The 25,788-nt window shown below is 42.8% G+C and overlaps 1 protein-coding gene across 6 annotated transcripts in view; it reads left to right on the top strand.

The window, feature by feature from the left end:
- Positions 1 to 2,225: 2,225 nt before the first annotated feature.
- The window catches only part of LOC110486089 (BAH and coiled-coil domain-containing protein 1), a 186,404-nt gene continuing 162,841 nt past the window's right edge, over positions 2,226 to 25,788 (top strand). For 5 of the 6 annotated variants that reach the window (XM_036941858.1, XM_036941862.1, XM_036941860.1 and 2 more), the window contains exons 1-2: positions 2,227 to 2,491; positions 5,382 to 5,700. In XM_036941858.1, coding sequence (XP_036797753.1) covers positions 5,529 to 5,700 — 172 coding nt within the window. In that variant the 5' untranslated portion in view covers positions 2,227 to 2,491; positions 5,382 to 5,528. Of the gene's footprint in view, positions 2,492 to 5,381; positions 5,701 to 25,788 lie in introns of all 6 variants that reach the window. The other variant, XM_036941861.1, reaches the window with a different exon arrangement.

Below are 25,788 nucleotides of genomic sequence, written 5' to 3'. Positions count from 1 at the left end.
TGAATGTTATGTATTGTCTGTATATGTAAACAATAAAATAGCAAAATAATAAAGAAAATACAGATAATTCTCCATTTTATTTATTGTTGAAAAATAAAACAACATTAGTATTCAATGTATATGATTCCTCCATAAATATACAAAACATCTAAATGTCTCTTTGATAAATTATATGACTCTTAATTGTGGCAATTTATATTTTTTTCCAGTAAGATACAGTTCATCATTAAATGCAATGTACATTTTATTCTATTCATAGCCAAGATATTGTCTCATGTAAATAAAGTTATCTCACGTAAACACAACATATTTGCTCCTGTTTGATTATTTTACAGTATGTACAAACACATTTTATTGCAGTAGAGGCACACGATTTTGCACAATCGTATATATTTTACATTTGCAGAGTCTACAGTTGCAGACTATGCCCTTCCCTCCCATAGGCTACTGGTTTTCTTTTCAGACAAATTATCCCAACAGATTTCAGTGATCGCGGAGTGTAGGCGTTTGGCAATATATACTACTCTCATTTTACAGCGACTGATCTATTGAAGGCTATTACAAACTACTTTTTAATGTTAACTACGTGGTGATCATCCAATTATTATTTCTACAGAAGATAGATAACAAGCGGTATTTTCGCAAGCACAGCTATTTGTTTAACACTATATACGACAAACCTCAAGCAGCCACAACATTTCTAGTTGTTAAATAGGCCTATTGGTGAAAGGGTTCATTTACATTTCCTCCATTGAAACTCCAAGAGGAGGGACTCCGGGCTTGCCGTTTCACTTCTTTCTCTATGAGACGATATATCTACTCGCTGTATTCCATTCATCTGGTGATTCGCGGCGGTTGTCTCAAAACGTTTACTGCTAAACCATTGTTGCTGCGCATTTATCCGAAATATAACCTAATTTAAAAATATATATAATGTTTAACGTCCCCTCTTCCTGCCCGCCGTATTCCCTTTGATTCACGCTTGACTCATATGGCTCCAGGGCGAACGGGGTCCGAGTATGGAGCGCCTTGAAACAGTCTCGTCTTATCTCCTTTCATCATCTAACCCTGGGACGCCTTGAAACCGCAGGGCCAGTTATTGCTTCTTTTTTTTCCAGACAGCCCAATGCGGACTGGACAGCACCCAATGAGAGTCTTGTTTACACTATGTGAGTGACAATGCTCTGGCAATGTGCCAGCCAATCAAAACGTATATTGAGTGGGACTCATTTTTAAACCCTTTATAGTCCATATACTAATAAATACAGGAGAAATGTTAACTTGTTACACTGATGATGCCTTCTATAGTTTATCTTCCAACGCCGGTGGTTGAACTAAATAACACCCGATCATAACCTTCTGAAATATTAGCCCTGCAAAATAAGCATTTAAGGCATGTTGTCATGGTTTGAAGAAACACTTTTCTATCTGAAGTTGTCACAACATGAAAGCTCTGACCTCATTGTTGTGCTCATAGACACTTCAGGCAGAAATAAGAGTGATTATTGAGTAGTAGACGTAAAGATATAGACCCTTCGTAATTGTACATCCTTATTTCAAATATATTATCATAACAACTAGTCTATTGATCCACCAATGTGTTCCCATCCACGACATTTTTATTACATTATTTTATTACAAAATATGCCTGATTTAACTGTTTTAAATGCGCATTTAAATGTAAGGATTTTAGGGAGATTTGTATTTTGGACACAATATTTTTTTTAATCATACTAACTAGATAGACAGTGCATGCTTGTCTCATTAAAATGTTGAATAAAAGTGTTAATAAAATCATGGGTAATTTCTGAAAACTGCAGATATGTCCAAAATGACACATTACTTAATTACTTACAGACGGATACATCATAAGGGACAACTACAGTATACATTTTAACATATAACATACTGAACAAGTTCTCTAAATATTTATTATTTAAATATTGCTTTGACTTAAACAACACGGCTTTACTGTATTTTTTTTTCATTATTAGTGGTGGTCTTGTGGATGTATGTCTATTTGTGTAGGCCTAAATGTTCAATTGCTCAAACCTACATGTAAATAGCTCACAGTAAAACTTTAAATCTGGCGCGCATCACTTTGTTCAGTCGCTACGCTATTGGCTCTTGATATGGGCCAATCAACATCTCGTGTGTCCCCGGGCGAGCGGCACAAGCTCATTAGCATGCAGGTATCCGGCCAATGGGCGAATGTGTTTACCCTCCCCGAGATGCGAGGCACGAGCTGATCAGTGCACTGGGAAAGAGAATTGCTGTTCGGAGATCCGAGCCTCGATTCTGTAGTCTAGAAGCCCGAATCCCGGTGCTTTCAGCAGATTGAACGACGTACTGCGCAGCTCAAAATGAAAACCTATAGGATGTAACCGTAGGCACACGTTTTTGTCCAAATGAACGTAATTTTTGGTCTGTATTTTTTCCCCTTTATTTTATAATTTCCTAATTTATTGCTATGCAAGGATTTAACATACCAGTAAGTAAATTGTATTTTATATTTTCTTGATCTTGGCAAATTAAACCATAGCTTTATGTCGACCACGAACACAACATTTGAAATGACAGGCCTAATAACTAAATCATTCATGGATGTAACTATTCTACAAAAGCCCAGGTAATTTAATAAACAACACAATTACAGTATGACACACCTAGGCTGTAACAGTGTAATAATTGCAAGCAAGTGTATGCTAGGTCAATATTAAATTCTGCATGCAATGTCTAAATTCAATGTATGTAAATATGAGGCTTTGTGCGCATATCTATTTATGGGCTGGCTTTTAAAATTAAAATCTTAATTATGCGGTTGGCGTTATTTAAAACCAAATTAATAGGCCTAGCCCAAACTATTATTATTATAACACAATAATTATATTTAGAGTATATATTAGCAATTGGCATGAGGTGATCTACCGATTAGACTACCGTTTATTTTCCTACATTTTTATTTTACAAAGACAAAACTGCATTATGTAGCGGCATAATCGTTTTGGTCGAGATTTATTGATCGACGACGCATTTAATCAATTTGTAAATGAGTAATCATTGTAGTTGCTTGAGTCGTTTATTTTACAGGAGACCTGATAATATATGAATTCGGACTATTTCATGTTACATGGCCGCTCTAAGATGTATTTATTTTTTGTATTTACCTCGATTGTCTGTTGGCAAATCATTCTAAATGGTTCAACCGTCAATTTAGTTTATGTAGAATTAGTAACATAGCCTACACGCCGTGGTGGTATTTGTATAGGGAATAATGTTTACAATCGTTGCCCTGCTATGGTGTATTCCCACCCCGCCAGGTTTGACGTGGATGGGCGCCTCTCCCGCAGCATGATCCGACCCAATAAAAGATAATTTGATTTATCATCCGAGTTCCTGTGTCCGAACGGATTCTGCAAATGAAATATGCAATGCAATTGAATTATTGGCGTCGATCATTTGAACATGTTAGCAAACAAGACAGTGTTCGTGTATAAAATTCACATAGCATGAGTCCGACACAGCTTTGTGTAGTAGGCTAGGCTACCAACCACAAAGCGTTTCCCCTATTACGCTGTAATAAAAATGGTCATAGCCTACTCGCCCCAAATAGCCATGGCGTCTTCGCATTTCTAAAAGGTAATATAGGTTTGCAATCAGGTTGTTCTTAGATAGTCTTGTTTTAGTCGTCAAACACATGTAGGCGGGCGGTTTATGACTTTATATCCGCCGGGTGAAGGACTGTAGCAAGGCTAATGGCTGACTGCAAGCAGTTTAAACGTGGAGACAAAGACAGTCTTCGCCACGGTCATTCACCTTGGATTTTTAGTACTAGAATTTTGGGGATTCAGCATTTTTCATGTCAAAATCAAACCTTTCACGATGAAGAAACTTGAACAGCATTTATACATAGGGATTTATATCAATTAAAATATTTGGCCAATACTTCCAATGTCCATGCAAATATTGTTTTAGATAGCTGGCTAGGCTGCACTGTTTACTTATCCCTTGGACAGTCAGTTAATAAAGTGAGAAAATAACTAATGTATAGCATTTTACAGATGAAGGAATATTGGTTTGGCCCTATACACATTACATGCTCTTGTGTTTGATTAAAATGAGAAAGAGAAAGCTCGAGTGATAGGCTATATTATATTTATGCAGGAGCCTAAAGGCTAGAGGTTATATTAGGGTTTGCTACTCTTTGATTACCTGAAATAACAGCGTAAATGGGTCACGAAAGATGAGGAGCTGGAAAGCAGCTATTTGCATGGACAGTTTGGACACGCACAAGTTCTTGATTAATTGATAACGACGTTTCGGACGACGGTGCATTTTGATGTGTAATTTTCACATGGGGGGGAAAATTACTTCGCAGATATTTCACATACGTGGAAATAATCGCGTTACAGTCAAGCGTGGACTGTCCAAGACAATATCCCATTGTTAGGCCTATGCATAGACCAGCATTTTGACACGAGCCTAATAAATATACATGATCAACTATACATTTATTTTTAATAATGAACATGCCTGTATTATGGTTGAATAGTCAAATACCATATGATCAGGAGGGAGCCGTGTTCACCTAGAGATATTAATGCACATTTGAGGCATAATCAATTGGAAACAAAAAACATCCTTCATTTTGTGCGGTTTGAGCATTCTGTCTTATAAATCATGCATTTAGTTCATCAATAGCATGTCCTTGTCCCAATAATTCTTAATTTATCTAATGAAACGTGCTAAATGCACGTCTTCACAGATTAAACACTATTTGCCAACATTGACAGCTGACAAAAGTGAATGTATTGATTGTTCTGATGAACTGTACGATAAGGTATGAATAAAATAACACAACTACGGGCTATGACATTTACAGCCCTCCGTGCACAAAGTAAGACCTTGAACAGACTACAGAGAGACCTGATGTGTTCAAGCCAGGCTCCAACGGTTTCAGTGCTACATCAAGGAAGGCCTTTCCCTCAATAGCATAATCAATAGAGATTTCAGTAGGCCTATAGGCCTGCCTGTCAGTCGCAGTAAACCCTTGCTTGGTCCGTCGTATACGGTTGTAGAAAACAAAGATTTGGGTGGTTGTTCTTATTGTTGCTGATCCCGTCTTGTTTTCTTGCAGCGTTTACACTCCCTCAAGGAAGGGAAGACTGAACAACGCTTTTGTCTCAACCGTTCACTGCTTCTGCACAATAGTTATGAATATCTTAAGCACAGCCTGTGACATGTATAACTGTATATAACAGTAAGGCAAATCTACACAGTAACGCTATTCCAGCATATGCCATCAACAACCTTTAGAATGTTATAATATTCTAAACATTCTCTCTGTCAATCAAAACCCTTTTCATTTTTATTTCTTGCAGAAAAGATGATTCGGGGCTACGTTTTTGGCTGGAGAAGCCTTCGACCAACTAAATGCAATACTTAGACCTATAAAGGATTATTATATGGATTGCATTTGATTATTTTGGTCTCCCCGCTGGATTTCGGATTATTCACCTTTCGCCAGTATGGAGGGACGGGATTTTGCTGCGCCTGCCCACCTCCTGTCGGAGCGGGGCGCGCTGGTACACCGCGCCGCCTCTCGGATCGCCTCCACCGGCCACAGTTCAGTACAGCATGGCGGTCATTTTCCGTCAGGAAAATACTACCCTTCTCACATCCCAATGGCTCCGCATTCAGGTTGGTAAAATATATATACGTGTTGTTTCACCATAGAGTATTTGGAACACAATGAAAATATATGAATCCATCGAATTTGTGCCAAATGTCCCCAATCCCCCTGCATGCATTGCGCCAGATAATTAATTAGCACGCGAGGTTGGCAGCTAAGGGACGTTACTAACGAATTTTGCACTAAATATGTCCAGAATGATTTTGCGGTATAATTATGATTTACACTACATGATTTGTTCATGTTGTTTTAGTGGTTTCATAAACCCCGGGTTATATTAGGCTGCATCATGCATATGTAAAGCAAGCACATATTACACATCCGCGGTGTTCTATTACGCACACGCTGTGGGCTACTGTAAACAAAATGTCTGCTACTGTACTTGACCATTTGTTGATGTTGAGTGGGTGAATTGTAATTTGGTTTAATGGGCCACATGTAATAAATGTAGTAACTTTGTGGAGTCAATTGTACCCAATTGTTGCGGCCTATTTAATTTAAACCTTGTGGTCTAATGAATTAGACAATTGGTCGTTTTTACCAAATGCACGGTTTTTGTTACGCAGCTTTCCGGCGTCCTCCCATTTTTCTTCAATGACATGCTGGTGATTCTGAGTGATATTCATGAGTGTCATGCTGCTGTGGTTGATGGCAAGCACACGAACAAAAGCCTGGGCGTTCACTGTTCACGGAAGTGCGTACGGCGACTGAAGGGGGGATCTGATGTATGTAACCATGTAGGCATAGCCGCGGGAAAATCCTCCTTCTATATCGGGCATTCGCAGTGCATGCATCAGTGACTTAGGTTTATATTATTGAAGTGTACTGCATGTAAATAGGCACGTGTGTCAACACGGAGTGCCTGCGTGCGTGGACTCGTGCGCGCGTGTCTCCACTGAACGACCTACTGTATTATATAGGGACAACCAAAACATGGGGAAGGTGCAACGTTAAAGTTCATATTCACACCAGTTACATTTTAGGGTATGGGAGTAGATTATCAAAGTTTGGGGAGACCCCACAGGGCACACACTGGTTGAATCAACGTTGTTTCAACGTCATCTCAATAAATTATGTTGAACCAATGTGGAATAGAAGTTGAATTGACATCTCTGTGTCCAGTGGATCAACACCACAACATAGTTGGATTTGGACATGTCACATTAAACTGCGTAACATATATAATTCATATAATAGTTTGTTTTTGTTGTCATTAATGCTTCCACAATTTCCTCAAATAATCATTGTCATTAGATGATACACCCACATGCAACTTTAAGGTCATTGGGGTCACCATAGAGGATAACAGCACTATATTTATTATATGTTACAGGCAGGTGCGGGGTATGGTTAAATAATGAAATCATCTATAGAAGTTATTGAATATTTGATTCATATTTGGCAAAGGCTGAGTCATCTTTTCTCCTACTATTGCCCTGTTTCTGAATTATGCTGAGACGTTGCATTTTGGAGTCCCCCATAGAGTTGATTTAAATACCCTGTTATGCTCTCCTAGTGCCGTGTCATTTGTCGAAATGACATCTGATTATAGCAATTACACCAATTCTTATACAAATATATATATTTTTTAATACATTATTGGAATGTACTGCACACACTGTATACATTATATCAAAATCAATATACATTTGTTGACAAGGGGCTCACGATGCCTCTTCCCGTCTGTCTGTCAGGCATGCAGTCCTGGCCTTTGCAGGAGATTGTGACGCGGTTAGCTCTTATAAAGGGCAGCATGGCAGCAGGTCTGGGTATGTCTGTGAATGCCTGCTTGGTGCTCTAGGGGTTGTCCTGACTTTCCACCCAACCACATAGACAACAGCTACAGTGCAGTGGTTGAAGGGAGGGAGAGTCATTTGGAAAAAAAGGCAAACCATACTTTTTTTTAGGTGTATTATACTTTTGTCAGTTGATTTTTACAATTTGGAAAGTTATCTATTGTGTTTTTTCAATCTCTCATTGATAACCAGTTGGTGTGCACCTCATGTGGAGTTAGTTCCTGGCAAAATCCATCATTTGAAAATGTTAGGCATTTTTGCCCACTGGGTCCAATCTCTTCCCAGTAAACTGGGAACATTCCTAGGACCTTAGCTTAACATTCTACATTAAGTTCTAGTTAGCGTTTTTAATCTAACATTAGAATGATAACACCCCAAAACATTAAAATAAAGTTTTTCACAACAAAATATTTTCTTCTTCTTCAGAAAGTGATTCAATGAAATATCCTTGAAATGTTCTCCTCCGATGCACTAAGATGTTGTGCACAACACCTGTAACAACCACCACAGAACATTCCCCTGAGGTTGTTGTTAGGTTTCCAGGTAATGTAATAACAAAATGTGTTCTGGGAACGGTCGTGCAACATCGGGTGAATGTTTTATACAAACATTGTATAATCATCAGCACAACTGGAACGTTTTTGTGAATTAGAACTTTTGGGGCAACCTAATTTGATTTAATTGTATAGTCATTTAGCCCTTAATGAATGTTCTGGGAACGTTCACAGAACCAATTTCGGTTTGCTGGGTTATTCGTCAAACGACTCAATCTAATTGATTTTGATGTAAGGTTGTTGGAAAGAATAGACAGTTGTAGACCCATTTAGAAACACCATCGGAATTACCCAACGTTTTTGAACAGGTGCATTAAGACATTCTTGCAATAAATCACAAAATCATGGCAATTACATAACGTTAAAGATGGTTAGCATTCAGCTTTACTATTCATGGATTTCACTGACACCAGATTGTTTTAAAGTCTATTCACAAATCCATTGATGTGTTACTGTATGTTTTTTTGTTGTTGTCTTGATTTAGTATTTTGTTACCAGAAATGATCCTTTGGATGAGAATTTGAGTATAATTCAGGAATTTGTGTAAAAAAAAAAAAAAAGATTTAAAAAAAAAAGTGATTTAGAAAATGTGATTTATTGATGATGCATCTAGATACTCTCTTATCAGTGTGTAGAGACTTGTACTGAATAACCTGAACAGGACAGAGATACAGGTTTCACACAGCTACAGACAATACCATCATGCATTTATAATTTAAGCAGATTGAATTGGGTTCTTAAGCACTTACACATTTGTAAGATATTGTACGAATTGGAATTTGTTACATATCATACAGGATTATACACGTTTTTTATTGCAGGATGTGACATCACACCAAATGGATGATGTAAGACACAATTGTGCCCAGTTTTCAGGGACCATGAGCGCTAGTTTCAAAACGACTTGGTGAAACCTTTCTAACGGAACTTTAAGAAATAACAACATGTGGAAATAGATTCTCAACAACATGTGGACTTAGACCATCCAACACAGACTCAATATTCCTACTGTACGTGGCTGAAATCACATTTTAACATCTTCAACTAAACAGGTTGCTTTTGTCTTCTAGGAGTCATTAGTGTCTCTTCAACTGTCTTGTCCTGGGCACCACTACCATTAGGGAAAACAGAGCACGTTGTTTGCTGAGTGTGTTGAGCCCTTCAGTTTTCTCTGTGCTTTTCCCCCGGGGACTAACTCACACACTGGTTCCCATGAATAGTTTACAAAGAGCATTAATATTTCAGAGTTGGTGTAAAAATGCATTCTGAAGCAGGTTTGTGCTGTGGCTCCTTGAAAGAAGTTCCTCTGTCTGATTTTAGGGGTGTTTATTATCATCAACCATCTCTCTCCACTCTGGCTGCTGAGAGACGTCTGGAAACTGCCGCTGTTGTTGCGACTCCCTCTCTTAGCTTGGTAACCGCTCTGTTCCTCGCTGGGTTCCGATATTTCAACATGTTTTGGTAGGAAACGCACACTGTCGGTTCCACAGAAGGGGGATTTTAGTTGCAATCTGGGCCCCTGTACAGAGAGCAAGTGGACCCAATAAGGAAGCCTATATTCTCTCACTTGTCTGTTGAAGCATGTTGCTGAACCCGCTAGACATGTATCTGCCACTGTCTCTCTTCACCCAGAACAGCCAGACAGTCATTTGTCCTGTAAGTCAGGTGGTCGATGTGAAGCCTGTACTAGTCTAGCAATGTCCTCACTGAATCTGACCGAATAACTATTCCTCTGTTCCTATACACACACACAGAGGCACAGATTCTACTTATTGGTGTTGGGTCATTTCATTCTGCTACAAAGCTAAAAATACACTGTATTCATTCAAACGGTTTTCTAATTCCCCTTCTGGTTGATTAGCAGAGAGAACCACAGCCGACCTGAAAGCAGAAAACTAGGAGACACAGTGGAGCTGTCTTTACTGCTACCATTTATGACATGGGGGTCATCTTTCAGCCATACTGTTCTGATCATCGGGGTGCATCTGGGAGGTGTGTCTGTTAAAACAGTAGGGGGGGTTAGGGTTAGGGTCGGTAGAAGGGCTTCGGCCCTGGAGGGGACCGTCCATGGCTGAGAGCTGCTCTCAACACCCCATGTAATCAACGGTCATATTTACGCCACGTTCTTAAAGACACAAAGGGACAGACAGACAAACAGACGAACACACTCACACACACGCATACACGCACACACACACCGGCACACGCACACACACTCACCCTCGCTCCTATTCCCTTACACGTCCCACTCTCTCCTCTCTCTGTTTTCTTCTCTCTTTCTCTCTCCTTTCTTTATTCTCTCGCTTTCTTCTCTCTCTCTCTCTCTCTCTCTCTCTCTCTCTCTCTCTCTCTCTCTCTCTTCTCTCTCTTTTCTCTCTCTTTCTTCTCTTTCTCTCTCCTCTCTTCTCTTTTTCTTCTCTTTCTCCCCTCTCTTTCTTCTCTTTCTCTCTTCTCTCTCTTCTCTCTCTTCTCTCTCTTCTCTCTCCTCTCCTATTTTTCTTCTCTTTCTCCCCTCTCTTTCTTCTCTTTCTCTCTTCTCTCTCTTTTCTCTCTTCTCTCTCTTTCTCTCTCCTCTCCTATTTTTCTTCTCTTTCTCTCCTCTCTTTCTTCTCTTTCTCTCTCTTCTCTCTTCTCTCTCTTCTCTCTCTTTCTCTCTCCTCTCTCTTTCTCTCTCCTCTCTTCTCTCTCCTCTCTTCCTCTCTCTTTTCTCTCTCCTCTCTCTCTTCTCTTTTTTCTTCTCTCTTTGCCTCTTGCTGTCCTTGGTCCTCTCCTCTGTTTCAACCGCCCCATTCTGACCAGGAAGAGCCTTGTATCTGGGAAGCACATGGTCTCATTCTGACCAGGAAGAGTCTTGTGTCTGGGAAGCCAGTGGTCTCATTCTGACCAGGAAGAGCCTTGTGTCTGGGAAGCACATGGTCTCATTCTGACCTGGAAGAGCCTTGTGTCTGGGAAGCACATGGTCTCATTCTGACCTGGAAGAGCCTTGTGTCTGGGAAGCACATGGTCTCATTCTGACCTGGAAGAGCCTTGTGTCTGGGAAGCACATGGTCTCATTCTGACCAGGAAGAGCCTTGTGTCTGGGAAGCAAGTGGTCTCATTCTGACCAGGAAGAGCCTTGCGTCTGGGAAGCACATGGTCTCATTCTGACCAGGAAGAGTCTTGTGTCTGGGAAGCACATGGTCTCATTCTGACCTGGAAGAGCCTTGCGTCTGGGAAGCACATGGTCTCATTCTGACCAGGAAGAGCCTTGTGTCTGGGAAGCACATGGTCTCATTCTGACCAGGAAGAGCCTTGCGTCTGGGAAGCACATGGTCTCATTCTGACCAGGAAGAGCCTTGTGTCTGGGAAGCACATGGTCTCATTCTGACCAGGAAGAGCCTTGTGTCTGGGAAGCACATGGTCTCATTCTGACCAGGAAGAGCCTTGCGTCTGGGAAGCAAGTGGTCTCATTCTGACCAGGAAGAGCCTTGCGTCTGGGAAGCAAGTGGTCTTTCCTGACACTTCTGTTTCAGCCAGTCTCCTCTGCCACGGGGCCATTGTTGCAGAGGACCAACTTTGTGTTTTACTGCGTGTTGTTAAAGATAAAAAACACCCTCTTTATTGTTTTCTGCTAGGATGTCCCTGTCAGTCCCCTGGCTTGTTATGTCCTGGCTGGCTGGATATCCGAGCAGATCGCCTCTTCAAAGGTTAGCACTTCTGTCTGGCTTCTGCCCCCTTGTATTTTTCCTTCCAAAGGGGAATAAATCACCTTACAATAGGTTTTTATTGAACGCCTCATTGCTGGAATATCCCAATGGCCTGGGGGGCTGGTGGGGGGAGGATGGCATCAAAGACAAAACACAGGTGTTTGGTGGAGTTAGGAAAGTGGCTGGTTACAACCTTGTCTGAAAAATAAACACTGGTGGGTGAGGGGAGGGGAGTGGGTGAGGTGCGGTGCGGGGAGTGGAGTGGGTGAAGGGAGTGAAGTGGGTGAGGGGAGTGGAGTGGGTGAGGGGAGTGGAGTGGGTGAAGGGAGTGGAGTGGGTGAGGGGAGTGGAGTGGGTGAGGGGAGTGGAGTGCTTCTACACCTGCATTGCTTGCTGTTTGGGGTTTTAGGCTGGGTTTCTGTACAGCACTTTGAGATATCAGCTGATGTACGAAGGGCTATATAAATACATTTGATTTGATTTGATTTGAGTGGGTGAAGGTTGTTTGTGAGATAGGATGGGACTGGCGCCGTCTTGGCCTTGCAGTGTCTGGTGTTGTGAACACGGAGTTCTCCTTCACTCCCCCGGCCACTGCTGATAGGCTGGCCAGAAGGGGCGGGGCCGGGGGCGGGGGCAGAGCAGTGGCTGGACTCTGGCTGCAGCGCCTCACTGTAATTATTTGGTGCCAACTCAAAATCACAACCAGTTTTGGGATTTGGCGAAGGGAAAATAATAAAGCTCTGAGACCTACCTTTGAAGTCTGAGCGAACAAAAAATGACATCTTAAATAGCCCACAAAATATGACATTAAAAAGCAACTTGTTTCAGGGAGCCGCTGTGGTGGGAGTGTAGTGACAGAACGTGGGTCTTATGCCAAGTTGCATTTGGCCATGGCTCTTTGTACTCATGCCTGGTGTTCTCCACCCTCTCTGGGCCTCTGTAAAAGCGTGCTGGCCTCCAGCCTTCCAGAGTCACTGGGCTTTTTGTGGATTGTCGTGAGATGACATGACCGTCACAGAGCAGACATGATGTCATGAGGTGTCTCGTTAAATGGCTGGCGATCACCTGGCACGGTGGCACCCTACACCTGGCTGAAACACACACCTGGTGGGGAGGGATCGACCGGCTGCTGCCACCAGCTGTCACCCTGCAGCCTGCTTGCTAACGTTACTCCCCCTGGAAATCAGTCTACACTGTCCCCATGGAAATCAGTCTACACTGCCCCCCCGGAAATCAGTCTACACTGCCCCCGTGGAAATCAGTCTACACTGCCCCCATGGAAATCAGTCTACACTGCCCCCATGGAAATCAGTCTACACTGCCCCCCGGAAATCAGTCTACACTGCCCCCATGGAAATCAGTCTACACTGCCCCCCTGGAAATCAGTCTACACTGCCCCCCTGGAAATCAGTCTACACGGCCCCCATGGAAATCAGTCTACACTGCCCTACCCTCTATAACCAGCCGGTCAATTCTTGATGGCAGGGGCGGTGTATGCTCTCGTCTGCCCTTAACCTGAGCTATGGGGCCACTATCCAGATTCAGCATCTGCCCTTAACCTGAGCAATGGGGTCACTATCCAGATTCAGTGTCTGCCCTTAACCTGAGCTATGAGGTCACTATCCAGATTCAGCATCTGCCCTTAACCTGAGCAATGGGGTCACTATCCAGATTCAGTGTCTGCCCTTAACCTGAGATATGGGGTCACTATCCAGATTCAGTGTCTGTCTGCAACTCAGTCATAGGGTGAACTGAAGAGGGGGGTGGAGGGCATCCCTGTTATTGACACATGGACCATTCAAACAGACAGATGTCATTACTGTAATATCAGATGTCATTACAGTACTAACATATGTCAATACAGTAATAACAGATGTCATTACAGTAATAATTAGCATTATTGTAATAGCCAAACATCAAAAGAATGAGACAATCATCCAATCAAGTATTCATTAGTAATACAGGACTGATTTGATCAGATTTCTCTGAAGATACTAAAAGTGGTGGTGCTTGTTTGCTCCCATCCTTGAAGGTAAGGGGGATGTTTGTGTGTGTGGAGCAGTCTGTGTCCGGAGTAGCTAGCTAGCGCTTGGCGTCGCAACAGGCACTTCTGGCTGGAGAGTCAGTGTGGTCCCAGAGACGGGGCTCTTCAAACAGTCCGCCAGCCGCCCTTCCCTTCCCCCCTCCACAGCATGTGGCCTGGTGCCATGGTGGAACCCTGGCCCTGCAGCACGGGGCGGCACCACAAGACCAACACAAAGGAGACTCACGGGTGAGAGAGAGCGGCATGCTGGGTAATACCTTCCTGTATCAGGTTTCAGGGGCTTGGATTTCAAAAGGGAAATAAACAATAAAGATTAACAGTAAACATTACACTCAGAAGTTCCAAAAGAATAAAGACATTTCAAATGTTATATTATGTCTATAAACAGCATTATAACGATGTATCTCCTCTCCTCTCCTCTCCTCTCCTCTCCTCTCCTCTCCTCTCCTCTCCTCTCCTCTCCTCTCCTCTCCTTTCCTCTCCTCTCCTCTCCTCTCCTCTCCTCTCCTCTCCTCTCCTCTCCTCTCCTCTCCTCTCCTCTCTTATCCTCTCTTATCCTCTCTTCTCCTTTCCTCTCCTCTCTTATCCTCTCTTCTCCTTTCCCCTCTCCCTCTCCGTAGTATCAGCCTGCTTCTCATCAGACAGCCTCAGGCCCACCTCGGCGTGGCCGTATTGCATGTGACAGCTGTTAAACATTATTAACGGCTCATGCAGAAAATCCAGATTACTTGTTTTTAATTTAATTTCAATTTTATTATTGTAATCTTTCAGCGGAAAGAACATATACACACACACTGGGCGAAGGCAGCAGGCGAAATGGGCGAGAGTTGAGACGCTGGGCTGGGTTGTGTGTGTGTGTGTGGTTAAATCTTCCTCCCCAGACAGGTGCATTGTTCCCCTCATAACAGCACAGACTGTCCCTCCCTACCGGTTCTGTCTCTAGTGGCCCCAGTGGGCCCCTGTAGACCCCAGGGGAAGCTCCAATGCTTCCAGTGTGATGAAGAGGTTGAATGTGGGCGTTATTTCTAGCCTACTGAGTGAAGGCTGTACTATCAGTAATATAGATAGTAATACAAATATGACTGTTGTTCCTCCTCTCCTAGAGGACATGCTTCAGATGCATGTCCGTCAACCTGTACATACACTGAGTGGACAAAAAATTAGGAACACCTTCCTAATATTGAGTTGAACAGCCTCAATTTGTCGGGGCAAATTGAGGCGTTCCATAAGGATGCTGGCCCATATTGACTCCAATGCTTCCCACAGTTGTGTCAAGTTGGCTGGATGTTCTCTGGGTGGTGAACCATTCTTGATACACACAGAAACGGTTGAGCGTGAAAAACCCAGCAGCGTTGCAGTTCTTGACATAAACTGGCACCTACTACCATACACCGTTCAAAGGCACTTACCTATTTTGTCTTGCCCGTTCACCCTCTAAACAGCACACAAACACAATCCATGTCTCAATTGTCTCAAGGCTTGAAAATCATTCTTTAACCCGTCTCCAACCCTTCCTCTACACTGAAGTGAATTTATCAAGTAACATCAATAAGGGATCACAGCTTTCACCTGGTCAGTCTATGTCATGGACACTCCCCCTGAGGAGGGGATGTTGATGTTAGCTGAATGCAGATAAACCCAAATAATGGGCTGCGATTTAGTGACTGTCAGTGAAGCAGCGGGCGGCGCCGTGGTGGCGACACACAAGCCACCTAAACAATGAGACGCTACGCCACCTCTGCTGCTAAGGATATGCAGAGTTTTCTGCCATTAAATATACATGCAGCACGCCTCTCTGGGATGTGACATCCCTTTTGTGAGAAAACAAAGATTAGCAACAGGAATTCCATTTTAATAAGTCTCGGGGGACCCTCCAACCAGCTGCCTGCTTCACAATACGACGGGGACTTGTTGCTCTCTGTGCGTCTGAAATGTCGTTCCCCGCACCTCTTTTCTCTCTGACGTTGATTAGTCTTCCTCCGCTCTTATCATGTTTTTTTGTGAATCCCTTGTTAAGTTGTTTTACACTAGTCACTCGTTAATGTCTGTGTGTTTCCTCTCTGTAGCGACTCCTTAGTCTCATTTTGTTTTGTAGTCGTTCTTTCCCTCCTCTCCTCTATTCTGGTGTATCCCCTTCTCTGTTCCTCCCTCTGTTCCCCTTCTCTGTTCCTCCCTCTGTTCCCCTTCTCTGTTCTTCCCTCTGTCCCCCTTCTCTGTTCCTCTCTCTGTTCCTCCCTCTGTTCCCCTTCTCTGTTCCTCCCTCTGTTCCTCCCTCTGTTCCCCTTCTCTGTTTCTCCCTCTGTTCCCCTTTTCTGTTCTTCCCTCTGTTCCCCTTCTCTGTTCCTCCCTCTGTTCCTCCCTCTGTTCCCCTTCTCTGTTTCTCCCTCTGTTCCCCTTTTCTGTTCTTCCCTCTGTTCCCCTTCTCTGTTCCTCCCTCTGTTCCTCCCTCTGTTCCCCTTCTCTGTTCCTCCTTCTGTTCCCCTTCTCTGTTCCTCCCTCTGTTCCCCTTCTCTGTTCCTCCTTCTGTTCCGCTCCGTTGCTTCCTCTGTCCCCTCCCTCCCTCCCTTCCACCCTCCCTCCACCTCCTCCGTTCCCTCCTGCCGTCTCTGTCCACTAGGTTACACTGCCTCCTCTCCGCTCTCTGCTCTGACATGCATACTGCATACTGGATGTGGGACAAATGACTGTGTCCTCAAGCAACAGATGTGTGCTTGTCTGCTCTGCGCTCTGCACTGCACGCGTAGACGCTGACGCGATGAACTGACCTTGCAGAGGGGGGGGGGGGGGGGGTCAGCATGAGTGTCTGTGCATTCACACACTGTGTGGCCAAACAGCCACGCAGAGACCAGCCTAGTTACTTTACATCTAATTATAGAAACTCATCTATTTTATAACAAGCCTCTTTTCTTCTGGATTTTTAGATTTTACGATAGAGAGAGAGAGAGAGAGGGAGAGAAAGAGAGAGAGAGAGAGAAAGAAAGAGAGAGAGAGAGGGAGGGAGAGAGAGAAAGGGAGAGAGAGAGAGGGAGAGAGAGGGAGAGTGGTAAAGAGACAGAAAGGGAGAGAGAAAGGGAGGGAGGGAGGGAGGGAGAGAGAGAGAGAGAGAGAGAGAGAGAGAGAGAGAGAGAAAGAAAGAAAGAAAAAAAGAAAGAAAGAAAGGCACCATTGCCCTAGAGCACTCCAAAAACGATAGATAGCTCAGCCTAAACATCAGCACCACAGGTAACTTCCACAAAGCTATGAGCCATCTGAGAGACAAGTCATGAAGGGCCTTCTACACCATCAAAAGGAACAGACAATTTAACATCCCAATAAGGATCTGGAAAAAAAATACTAGAATACATTGTAGAATCCATTTCCCTTTATGTTTGTGATGTCTGGGGTCCACTCACCTGACCACTGTGACTGTGACTGTGACTGACAGTGGTCAGGTGAGGAAAGCTTTGACTATGTACAGACTCAGTGAGCATTGTCTTGCTATTGAGAAAGGCCGCCGCAGGCAGACCTGGCTCTCAAGAGAAGACAGGCTATGTGCACACTGCCCACAAAATGAGGTGGAAACTGAGCTGCACTTCCTAACCTCCTGCCAAATGTATGACCATATTAGAGACACAGATTTCCCTCAGATTACACAGAACCCACAAAGAACTAGTAAACAAATCCACTTTTGATGCCATCACAGCAGAAAGATTTGTGCCTGTTGTCACAAGAAAATGGCAACCAGTGAAGAACAAACACCCCTGCAAATACAACCCATATTTTGTTGATTTATTTTCCCTTTTGTACTTGAACTATTTGCACATTCTTACAACCCTGTACATATAGACATAATATAACATTTGAAATGTCTTTATTCTGTTGAAACTATTGTCAGTGTAATGTTTACTGTTCATTTCTCATTGTTTATTTCACTTTTGTTGATTTTCTAGTTCACTTGCTTTGGCAATGTAAATATATGTTTCCTATGCCAATTTAGAGAGAGAGGGGTCAGCATATGGAGAGGGGGGAGGGGCTTGTTCAGCAGCCTGACAGTCCACTGGAGAGTGGTGGAGGGGCTTGTTCAGCAGGCTGACAGTCCACTGGAGAGTGGGGGAGTGGCTTGTTCAGCAGCCTGACAGTCCACTGGAGAGTGGTGGAGGGGCTTGTTCAGCAGGCTGACCGTCCACTGGAGAGTGGGGGAGGGGCTTATTCAGCAGGCTGACCGTCCACTGGAGAGTGGGGGAGGGGCTTATTCAGCAGACTGACAGTCCACTGGAAAGTGGGGGAGGGGCTTGTTCAGCAGGCTGACAGTCCACTGGAGAGTGGGGGAGGGGCTTATTCAGCAGGCTGACAGTCCACTGGAGAGTGGGGGAGGGGCTTGTTCAGCAGGCTGACAGTCCACTGGAGAGTGAGGGAGGGGCTTGTTCAGCAGGCTGACAGTCTACTGGAGAGTGGGGGAGGGGCTTGTTCAGCAGGCTGACAGTCCACTGGAGAGTGGGGGAGGGGCTTGTTCAGCAGGCTGACAGTCTACTGGAGAGTGGGGGAGGGGCTTGTTCAGCAGGCTGACAGTCCACTGGAGAGTGGGGGAGGGGCTTGTTCAGCAGGCTGACAGTCCACTGGAGAGTGGGGGAGTGGCTTGTTCAGCAGGCTGACAGTCCACTGGAGAGTGTGGGAGGGGCTTGTTCAGCAGGCTGACAGTCTACTGGAGAGTGGGGGAGGGGCAGAGTGTCTAATACATGAAGCCTGACCTCCATTCAACCTCAGTGTGGAACTATCAAAGGAAACTATGTCATTATCTGGTGTATTTGCCTGGATTTTCACTAGAAAACTGTTAGCTATCAGATCCAAAGCCACGAGAACCACTGAGTTAGGAGCCAGCCCTCCAAACCCCCAACTTCACCCCCCTCCTGCCCCAATTCATTCAAAACCAAAGCGCCGTACATCACTTCAGCCAAAACAAAGGGACAAAACGGTTTATATGAGGGATTAGCATTGTATAACATGTATCTAATATTAAAGAGACAACGCTATCCCTCTGGTAATCCCTTAGGCTGGGTGGCTTGTGTGTGTGGTGCCTGATATCCAGCTGAATGGATGGGGCTGCTGGAGTTAGTGCTATCTGAGCGGAGGGGCTGGGAGGGGGAAGCTAGCTGTCTAGTTTGTGTGTGTGTGTTTGCTGTCAGGATTGATTGTATACGCTGTGGCTGCAAGGTGAGGAGGGCCAGGCTGTGAGAATGGCTTGCCTACACCAGCCAGGTTACAGGCTGTATAGCTAGCTGACAGGCTAGGAGGGACCAGACAGGTTACAGGCTGTATAGCTAGCTGACAGGCTAGGAGGGACCAGCCAGGTTACAGGCTGTATAGCTAGCTGACAAGCGAGGAGGGACCAGCCAGGTTACAGGCTGTATAGCTAGCTGACAGGCTAGGAGGGACCAGCCAGGTTACAGGCTGTATAGCTAGCTGACAGGCTAGGAGGGACCAGCCAGGTTACAGGCTGTATAGCTAGCTGACAGGCTAGGAGGGACCAGCCAGGTTACAGGCTGTATAGCTAGCTGACAGGCTAGGAGGGACCAGCCAGGTTACAGGTTGTATAGCTAGCTGACAGGCAGGGGGGACCAGCCAGGTTACAGGCTGTATAGCTAGCTGACAGGCAAGGAGGGACCAGCCAGGTTACAGGCTGTATAGCTAGCTGACAGGCGAGGAGGGACCAGCCAGGTTACAGGCTGTATAGCTAGCTGACAGGCTAGGAGGGACCAGCCAGGTTACAGGCTGTATAGCTAGCTGACAGGCGAGGATGGACCAGCCAGGTTACAGGCTGTATAGCTAGCTGACAGGCTAGGAGGGACCAGCCAGGTTACAGGCTGTATAGCTAGCTGACAGGCGAGGAGGGACCAGCCAGGTTACAGGCTGTATAGCTAGCTGACAGGCTAGGAGGGACCAGCCAGGTTACAGGCTGTATAGCTAGCTGACAGGCGAGGATGGACCAGCCAGGTTACAGGCTGTATAGCTAGCTGACAGGCTAGGAGGGACCAGCCAGGTTACAGGCTGTATAGCTAGCTGACAGGCTAGGAGGGACCAGCCAGGTTACAGGCTGTATAGCTAGCTGACAGGCTAGGAGGGACCAGCCAGGTTACAGGCTGTATAGCTAGCTGACAGGTGCTTTAATAAAGAGGCTCTGAGGCAGGGCACAGAGCCCACTGTAAGCAACAGGAGCCAGGTGCCACACATGCACGCATGCAAACACACACACACACACAAACCCTCCCCACTACCACCCCCTGTATTCTCAGACGTGGCAGACAAATTAATTGGCCGTGAGTGTGTAATGTATATGCCTAGATAAAGGTGTGCTGTCTAGGCCGAGGCGTAGCGTAACGGCTGTAATGATGGCCCCATTGTGTTGATGTTGAGGGGTGTAGTTAGCGTTGCGTCGCGGTGCGGCTAGCTGGGGCCCTCGCTTGCTTGGAGGGCTGGATAGTTCCTGATTAATAGCTGAGAATGCTTTGAAGTGACACATGAGTGCAATGGGCTCACCAGGCTAATAGTAATAGCATCAGTGTGTGTGTGTATGTGTGTGTGTGGAAACGCTCTCACTTCCTCAACCTTCATTAGCCACTATTCTCTCGCTCGCTTTCTCTTGCTAAGTCGCTATCTCTTACACACCAGTGGATTAATATTATGTAATAGGCTTCATTCAATACAGGTGAGATGTAGGTTAATATTATGGGATAGTCTTCATTCATACAGGTGAGATGTAGGTTAATATTATGGGATAGCCTTCATTCATACAGGTGATATGTAGGTTAATATTATGGGATAGTCTTCATTCATACAGGTGAGATGTAGGTTAATATTATGGGATAGTCTTCATTCATACAGGTGAGATGTAGGTTAATATTATGGGATAGTCTTCATTCATACAGGTGAGATGTAGGTTAATATTGTGGGATAGTGTTCATTCATACAGGTGAGATGTAGGTTAATATTATGGGATAGCCTTCATTCATACAGGTGAGATGTAGGTTAATATTATGGGATAGTCTTCATTCATACAGGTGAGATGTAGGTTAATATTATGGGATAGTCTTCATTCATACAGGTGAGATGTAGGTTAATATTATGGGATAGTCTTCATTCATACAGGTGAGATGTAGGTTAATATTATGGGATAGTCTTCATTCATACAGGTGAGATGTAGGTTAATATTATGGGATAGCCTTCATTCATACAGGTGAGATGTAGGTTAATATTATGGGATAGTCTTCATTCATACAGGTGAGATGTAGGTTAATATTATGGGATAGTCTTCATTCATACAGGTGAGATGTAGGTTAATATTATGGGATAGTCTTCATTCATACAGGTGAGATGTAGGTTAATATTATGGGATAGTCTTCATTCATACAGGTGAGATGTAGGTTAATATTATGGGATAGTCTTCATTCATACAGGTGAGATGTAGGTTAATATTATGGGATAGTCTTCATTCATACAGGTGAGATGTAGGTTAATATTATGGGATAGTCTTCATTCATACAGGTGAGATGTAGGTTAATATTATGGGATAGTCTTCATTCATACAGGTGAGATGTAGGTTAATATTATGGGATAGCCTTCATTCATACAGGTGAGATGTAGGTTAATACAGGTGAGATGTAGGTTAATATTATGGGATAGTCTTCATTCATACAGGTGAGATGTAGGTTAATATTATGGGATAGTCTTCATTCATACAGGTGAGATGTAGGTTACTATGATGGGATAGTCTTCATTCATACAGGTGAGATGTAGGTTAATATTATGGGATAGCTTTCATTCATACAGGTGAGATGTAGGTTAATATTATGGGATAGTCTTCATTCGTACAGCTGAGATGTAGGTTAATATTATGGGATAGCCTTCATTCATACAGGTGAGATGTAGGTTAATACAGGTGAGATGTAGGTTAATATTATGGGATAGTCTTCATTCATACAGGTGAGATGTAGGTTAATATTATGGGATAGTCTTCATTCATACAGGTGAGATGTAGGTTAATACAGGTGAGATGTAGGTTAATATTATGGGATAGTCTTCATTCATACAGGTGAGATGTAGGTTAATATTATGGGATAGTCTTCATTCATACAGGTGAGATGTAGGTTAATATTATGGGATAGTCTTCATTCATACAGGTGAGATGTAGGTTAATATTATGGGATAGCCTTCATTCATACAGGTGAGATGTAGGTTAATATTATGGGATAGTCTTCATTCATACAGGTGAGATGTAGGTTAATATTATGGGATAGTCTTCATTCATACAGGTGAGATGTAGGTTAATATTATGGGATCGTCTTCATTCATACAGGTGAGATGTAGGTTAATATTATGGGATAGTCTTCATTCATACAGGTGAGATGTAGGTTAATATTATGGGATAGTCTTCATTCATACAGGTGAGATGTAGGTTAATATTATGGGATAGTCTTCATTCATACAGGTGAGATGTAGGTTAATATTATGGGATAGTCTTCATTCATACAGGTGAGATGTAGGTTAATATTATGGGATAGTCTTCATTCATACAGGTGAGATGTAGGTTAATATTATGGGATAGCCTTCATTCATACAGGTGAGATGTAGGTTAATACAGGTGAGATGTAGGTTAATATTATGGGATAGTCTTCATTCATACAGGTGAGATGTAGGTTAATATTATGGGATAGTCTTCATTCATACAGGTGAGATGTAGGTTACTATGATGGGATAGTCTTCATTCATACAGGTGAGATGTAGGTTAATATTATGGGATAGCTTTCATTCATACAGGTGAGATGTAGGTTAATATTATGGGATAGTCTTCATTCGTACAGCTGAGATGTAGGTTAATATTATGGGATAGCCTTCATTCATACAGGTGAGATGTAGGTTAATACAGGTGAGATGTAGGTTAATATTATGGGATAGTCTTCATTCATACAGGTGAGATGTAGGTTAATATTATGGGATAGTCTTCATTCATACAGGTGAGATGTAGGTTAATACAGGTGAGATGTAGGTTAATATTATGGGATAGTCTTCATTCATACAGGTGAGATGTAGGTTAATATTATGGAATAGTCTTCATTCATACAGGTGAGATGTAGGTTAATATGATGGGATAGTCTTCATTCATACAGGTGAGATGTAGGTTAATATTATGGGATAGTCTTCATTCATACAGGTGAGATGTAGGTTAATACAGGTGAGATGTAGGTTAATATTATGGGATAGTCTTCATTCATACAGGTGAGATGTAGGTTAATACAGGTGAGATGTAGGTTAATATTATGGGATAGTCTTCATTCATACATGTGAGATGTAGGTTAATATTATGGGATCGTCTTCATTCATACAGGTGAGATGTAGGTTAATATTATGGGATAGCCTTCATTCATACAGGTGAGATGTAGGTTAATATTATGGGATAGTCTTCATTCATACAGGTGAGATGTTGGTTAATATTATGGGATAGCCTTCATTCATACAGGTGAGATGTAGGTTAATATTATGGGATAGTCTTCATTCATACAGGTGATATGTATGTTAATATTATGGGATAGTCTTCATTCATACAGGTGAGATGTAGGTTAATACAGGTGAGATGTAGGTTAATATTATGGGATAGTCTTCATTCATACAGGTGAGATGTAGGTTAATACAGGTGAGATGTAGGTTAATATTATGGGATAGTCTTCATTCATACAGGTGAGATGTAGGTTAATATTATGGGATAGTCTTCATTCATACAGGTGATATGTAGGTTAATATTATGGGATAGTCTTCATTCATACAGGTGAGATGTAGGTTAATATTATGGGATAGTCTTCATTCATACAGGTGAGATGTAGGTTAATACAGGTGAGATGTAGGTTAATATTATGGGATAGTCTTCATTCATACAGGTGAGATGTAGGTTAATATTATGGGATAGTCTTCATTCATACAGGTGAGATGTAGGTTAATACAGGTGAGATGTAGGTTAATATTATGGGATAGTCTTCATTCATACAGGTGAGATGTAGGTTAATATTATGGGATAGTCTTCATTCATACAGGTGAGATGTAGGTTAATATTATGGGATAGACTTCATTCATACAGGTGAGATGTAGGTTAATACAGGTGAGATGTAGGTTAATATTATGGGATAGTCTTCATTCAGACAGGTGAGATGTAGGTTAATATTATGGGATAGTCTTCTTTCATACAGGTGAGATGTAGGTTAATATTATGGGATAGCCTTCATTCATACAGGTGAGATGTAGGTTAATATTATGGGATAGTCTTCATTCATACAGGTGAGATGTAGGTTAATATTATGGGATAGTCTTCATTCATACAGGTGAGATGTAGGTTACTATGATGGGATAGCCTTCATTCATACAGGTGAGATGTAGGTTAATATTATGGGATAGTCTTCATTCATACAGGTGAGATGTAGGTTAATATTATGGGATAGGCTTCATTCATACAGGTGAGATGTAGGTTAATATTATGGGATAGTCTTCATTCATACAGGTGAGATGTAGGTTAATATTATGGGATAGTCTTCATTCATACAGGTGGGATGTAGGTTAATATTATGGGATAGGCTTCATTCATACAGGTGAGATGTAGGTTAATATTATGGGATAGTCTTCATTCATACAGGTGAGATATAGGTTAATATGATGGGATAGTCTTCATTCATACAGGTGAGATGTAGGTTAATATTATGGGATAGCCTTCATTCATACAGGTGAGATGTAGGTTAATATTATGGGATAGTCTTCATTCATACAGGTGAGATGTAGGTTAATATTATGGGATAGTCTTCATTCATACAGGTGAGATGTAGGTTAATATTATGGGATAGTCTTCATTCATACAGGTGAGATGTAGGTTAATAGGTTGGACACCAGTTAGACAGTACTGACATTCTATTTGATTTCACATATCGACAGATGAGCCACAGCTGTGTCTTTGTGTGTTTGTGTTTGTGTGTGTGTATGTGTGCGTGCTCATGAACATGTGTGTGTGTGTAAGTGTATGTTTTATTGGCGCACGTGTGTGTATACATAATCTGATTACTTTCAGTTACGTTTAGATTACTTTCCCATTAAGAGGCATTAGAAGAAGATACAAATGTAAGTTACCAATTGAACGACATCTATTGCAGGATAAATCAATGTTCACGTTTACATAGCTGGCCATATATGGATGTGACATTTGACCTCATGGGTTGGTTATGTTGGCTTCTTCTAACCTGTCGCTTTCTTTACAATTAAAACAGGTCTGGTCAAGTCCATTGAATTGAATACCCCTTGATCTTCAAGAATAGGACTTGGATATATGGAAACATAGATGAGATAAATTGATCATGACCCCAAAACTAGCGCCCTATTAGCCTACTCTGTTGTTTATCTTAAACAGTGATGTGCTGCTCTCATGGAATGGCATGCTTTGAGCACTAGCGAAAATAGCTATTTGAATGTGAAAAATGTATGTCATATGCTACATTTGCTATAGGCCTATTGTTTAAGTTTTTGTTGGTGACACTTTGATATATCGATCATTTTCAGCTGTTTAAGTCGATCAAATGTGCTCGAGTTTGAGCATGTGTCCGTTAGGGCTATGGATATTTTTTTAATCAGCACAAATTAGATTGAGCAATAAAAGCCCCACCGGTCTTCTTCAGTTAATCTTGTTGATGACAGTACAGAGCACAATACCATAGCAAAGTTTAGAAGGGAAGAACTGTTATTCCATAGGCTGGGATCTGCACTATGCAGCTTTTGCAAGAGCGCATTTTTCACTGGTTGTCCACTGGTCAATGATTGATAGGCAGCTTAAACTTCTTAAATTGAACCATTATTGGGTTAAAATACACATATACATTTGTGAAGGGGACTAAGCACGAACCCCTGAGGGGCCCCCGTGTTTAGGGTCAGCGTGGCAGATGTGTTGTTGCCTACCCTCAACACATGGGCGCAGCCCGTCAGGAAGTCCAGGATCCAGTTGCAGAGGCAGGTGTTT

The sequence above is a fragment of the Oncorhynchus mykiss genome, chromosome 13, assembly GCF_013265735.2.
Source record: "Oncorhynchus mykiss isolate Arlee chromosome 13, USDA_OmykA_1.1, whole genome shotgun sequence".
Taxonomy (NCBI): domain Eukaryota; kingdom Metazoa; phylum Chordata; class Actinopteri; order Salmoniformes; family Salmonidae; genus Oncorhynchus; species Oncorhynchus mykiss.
This window is presented reverse-complemented; position numbering and strand designations above follow the sequence as displayed.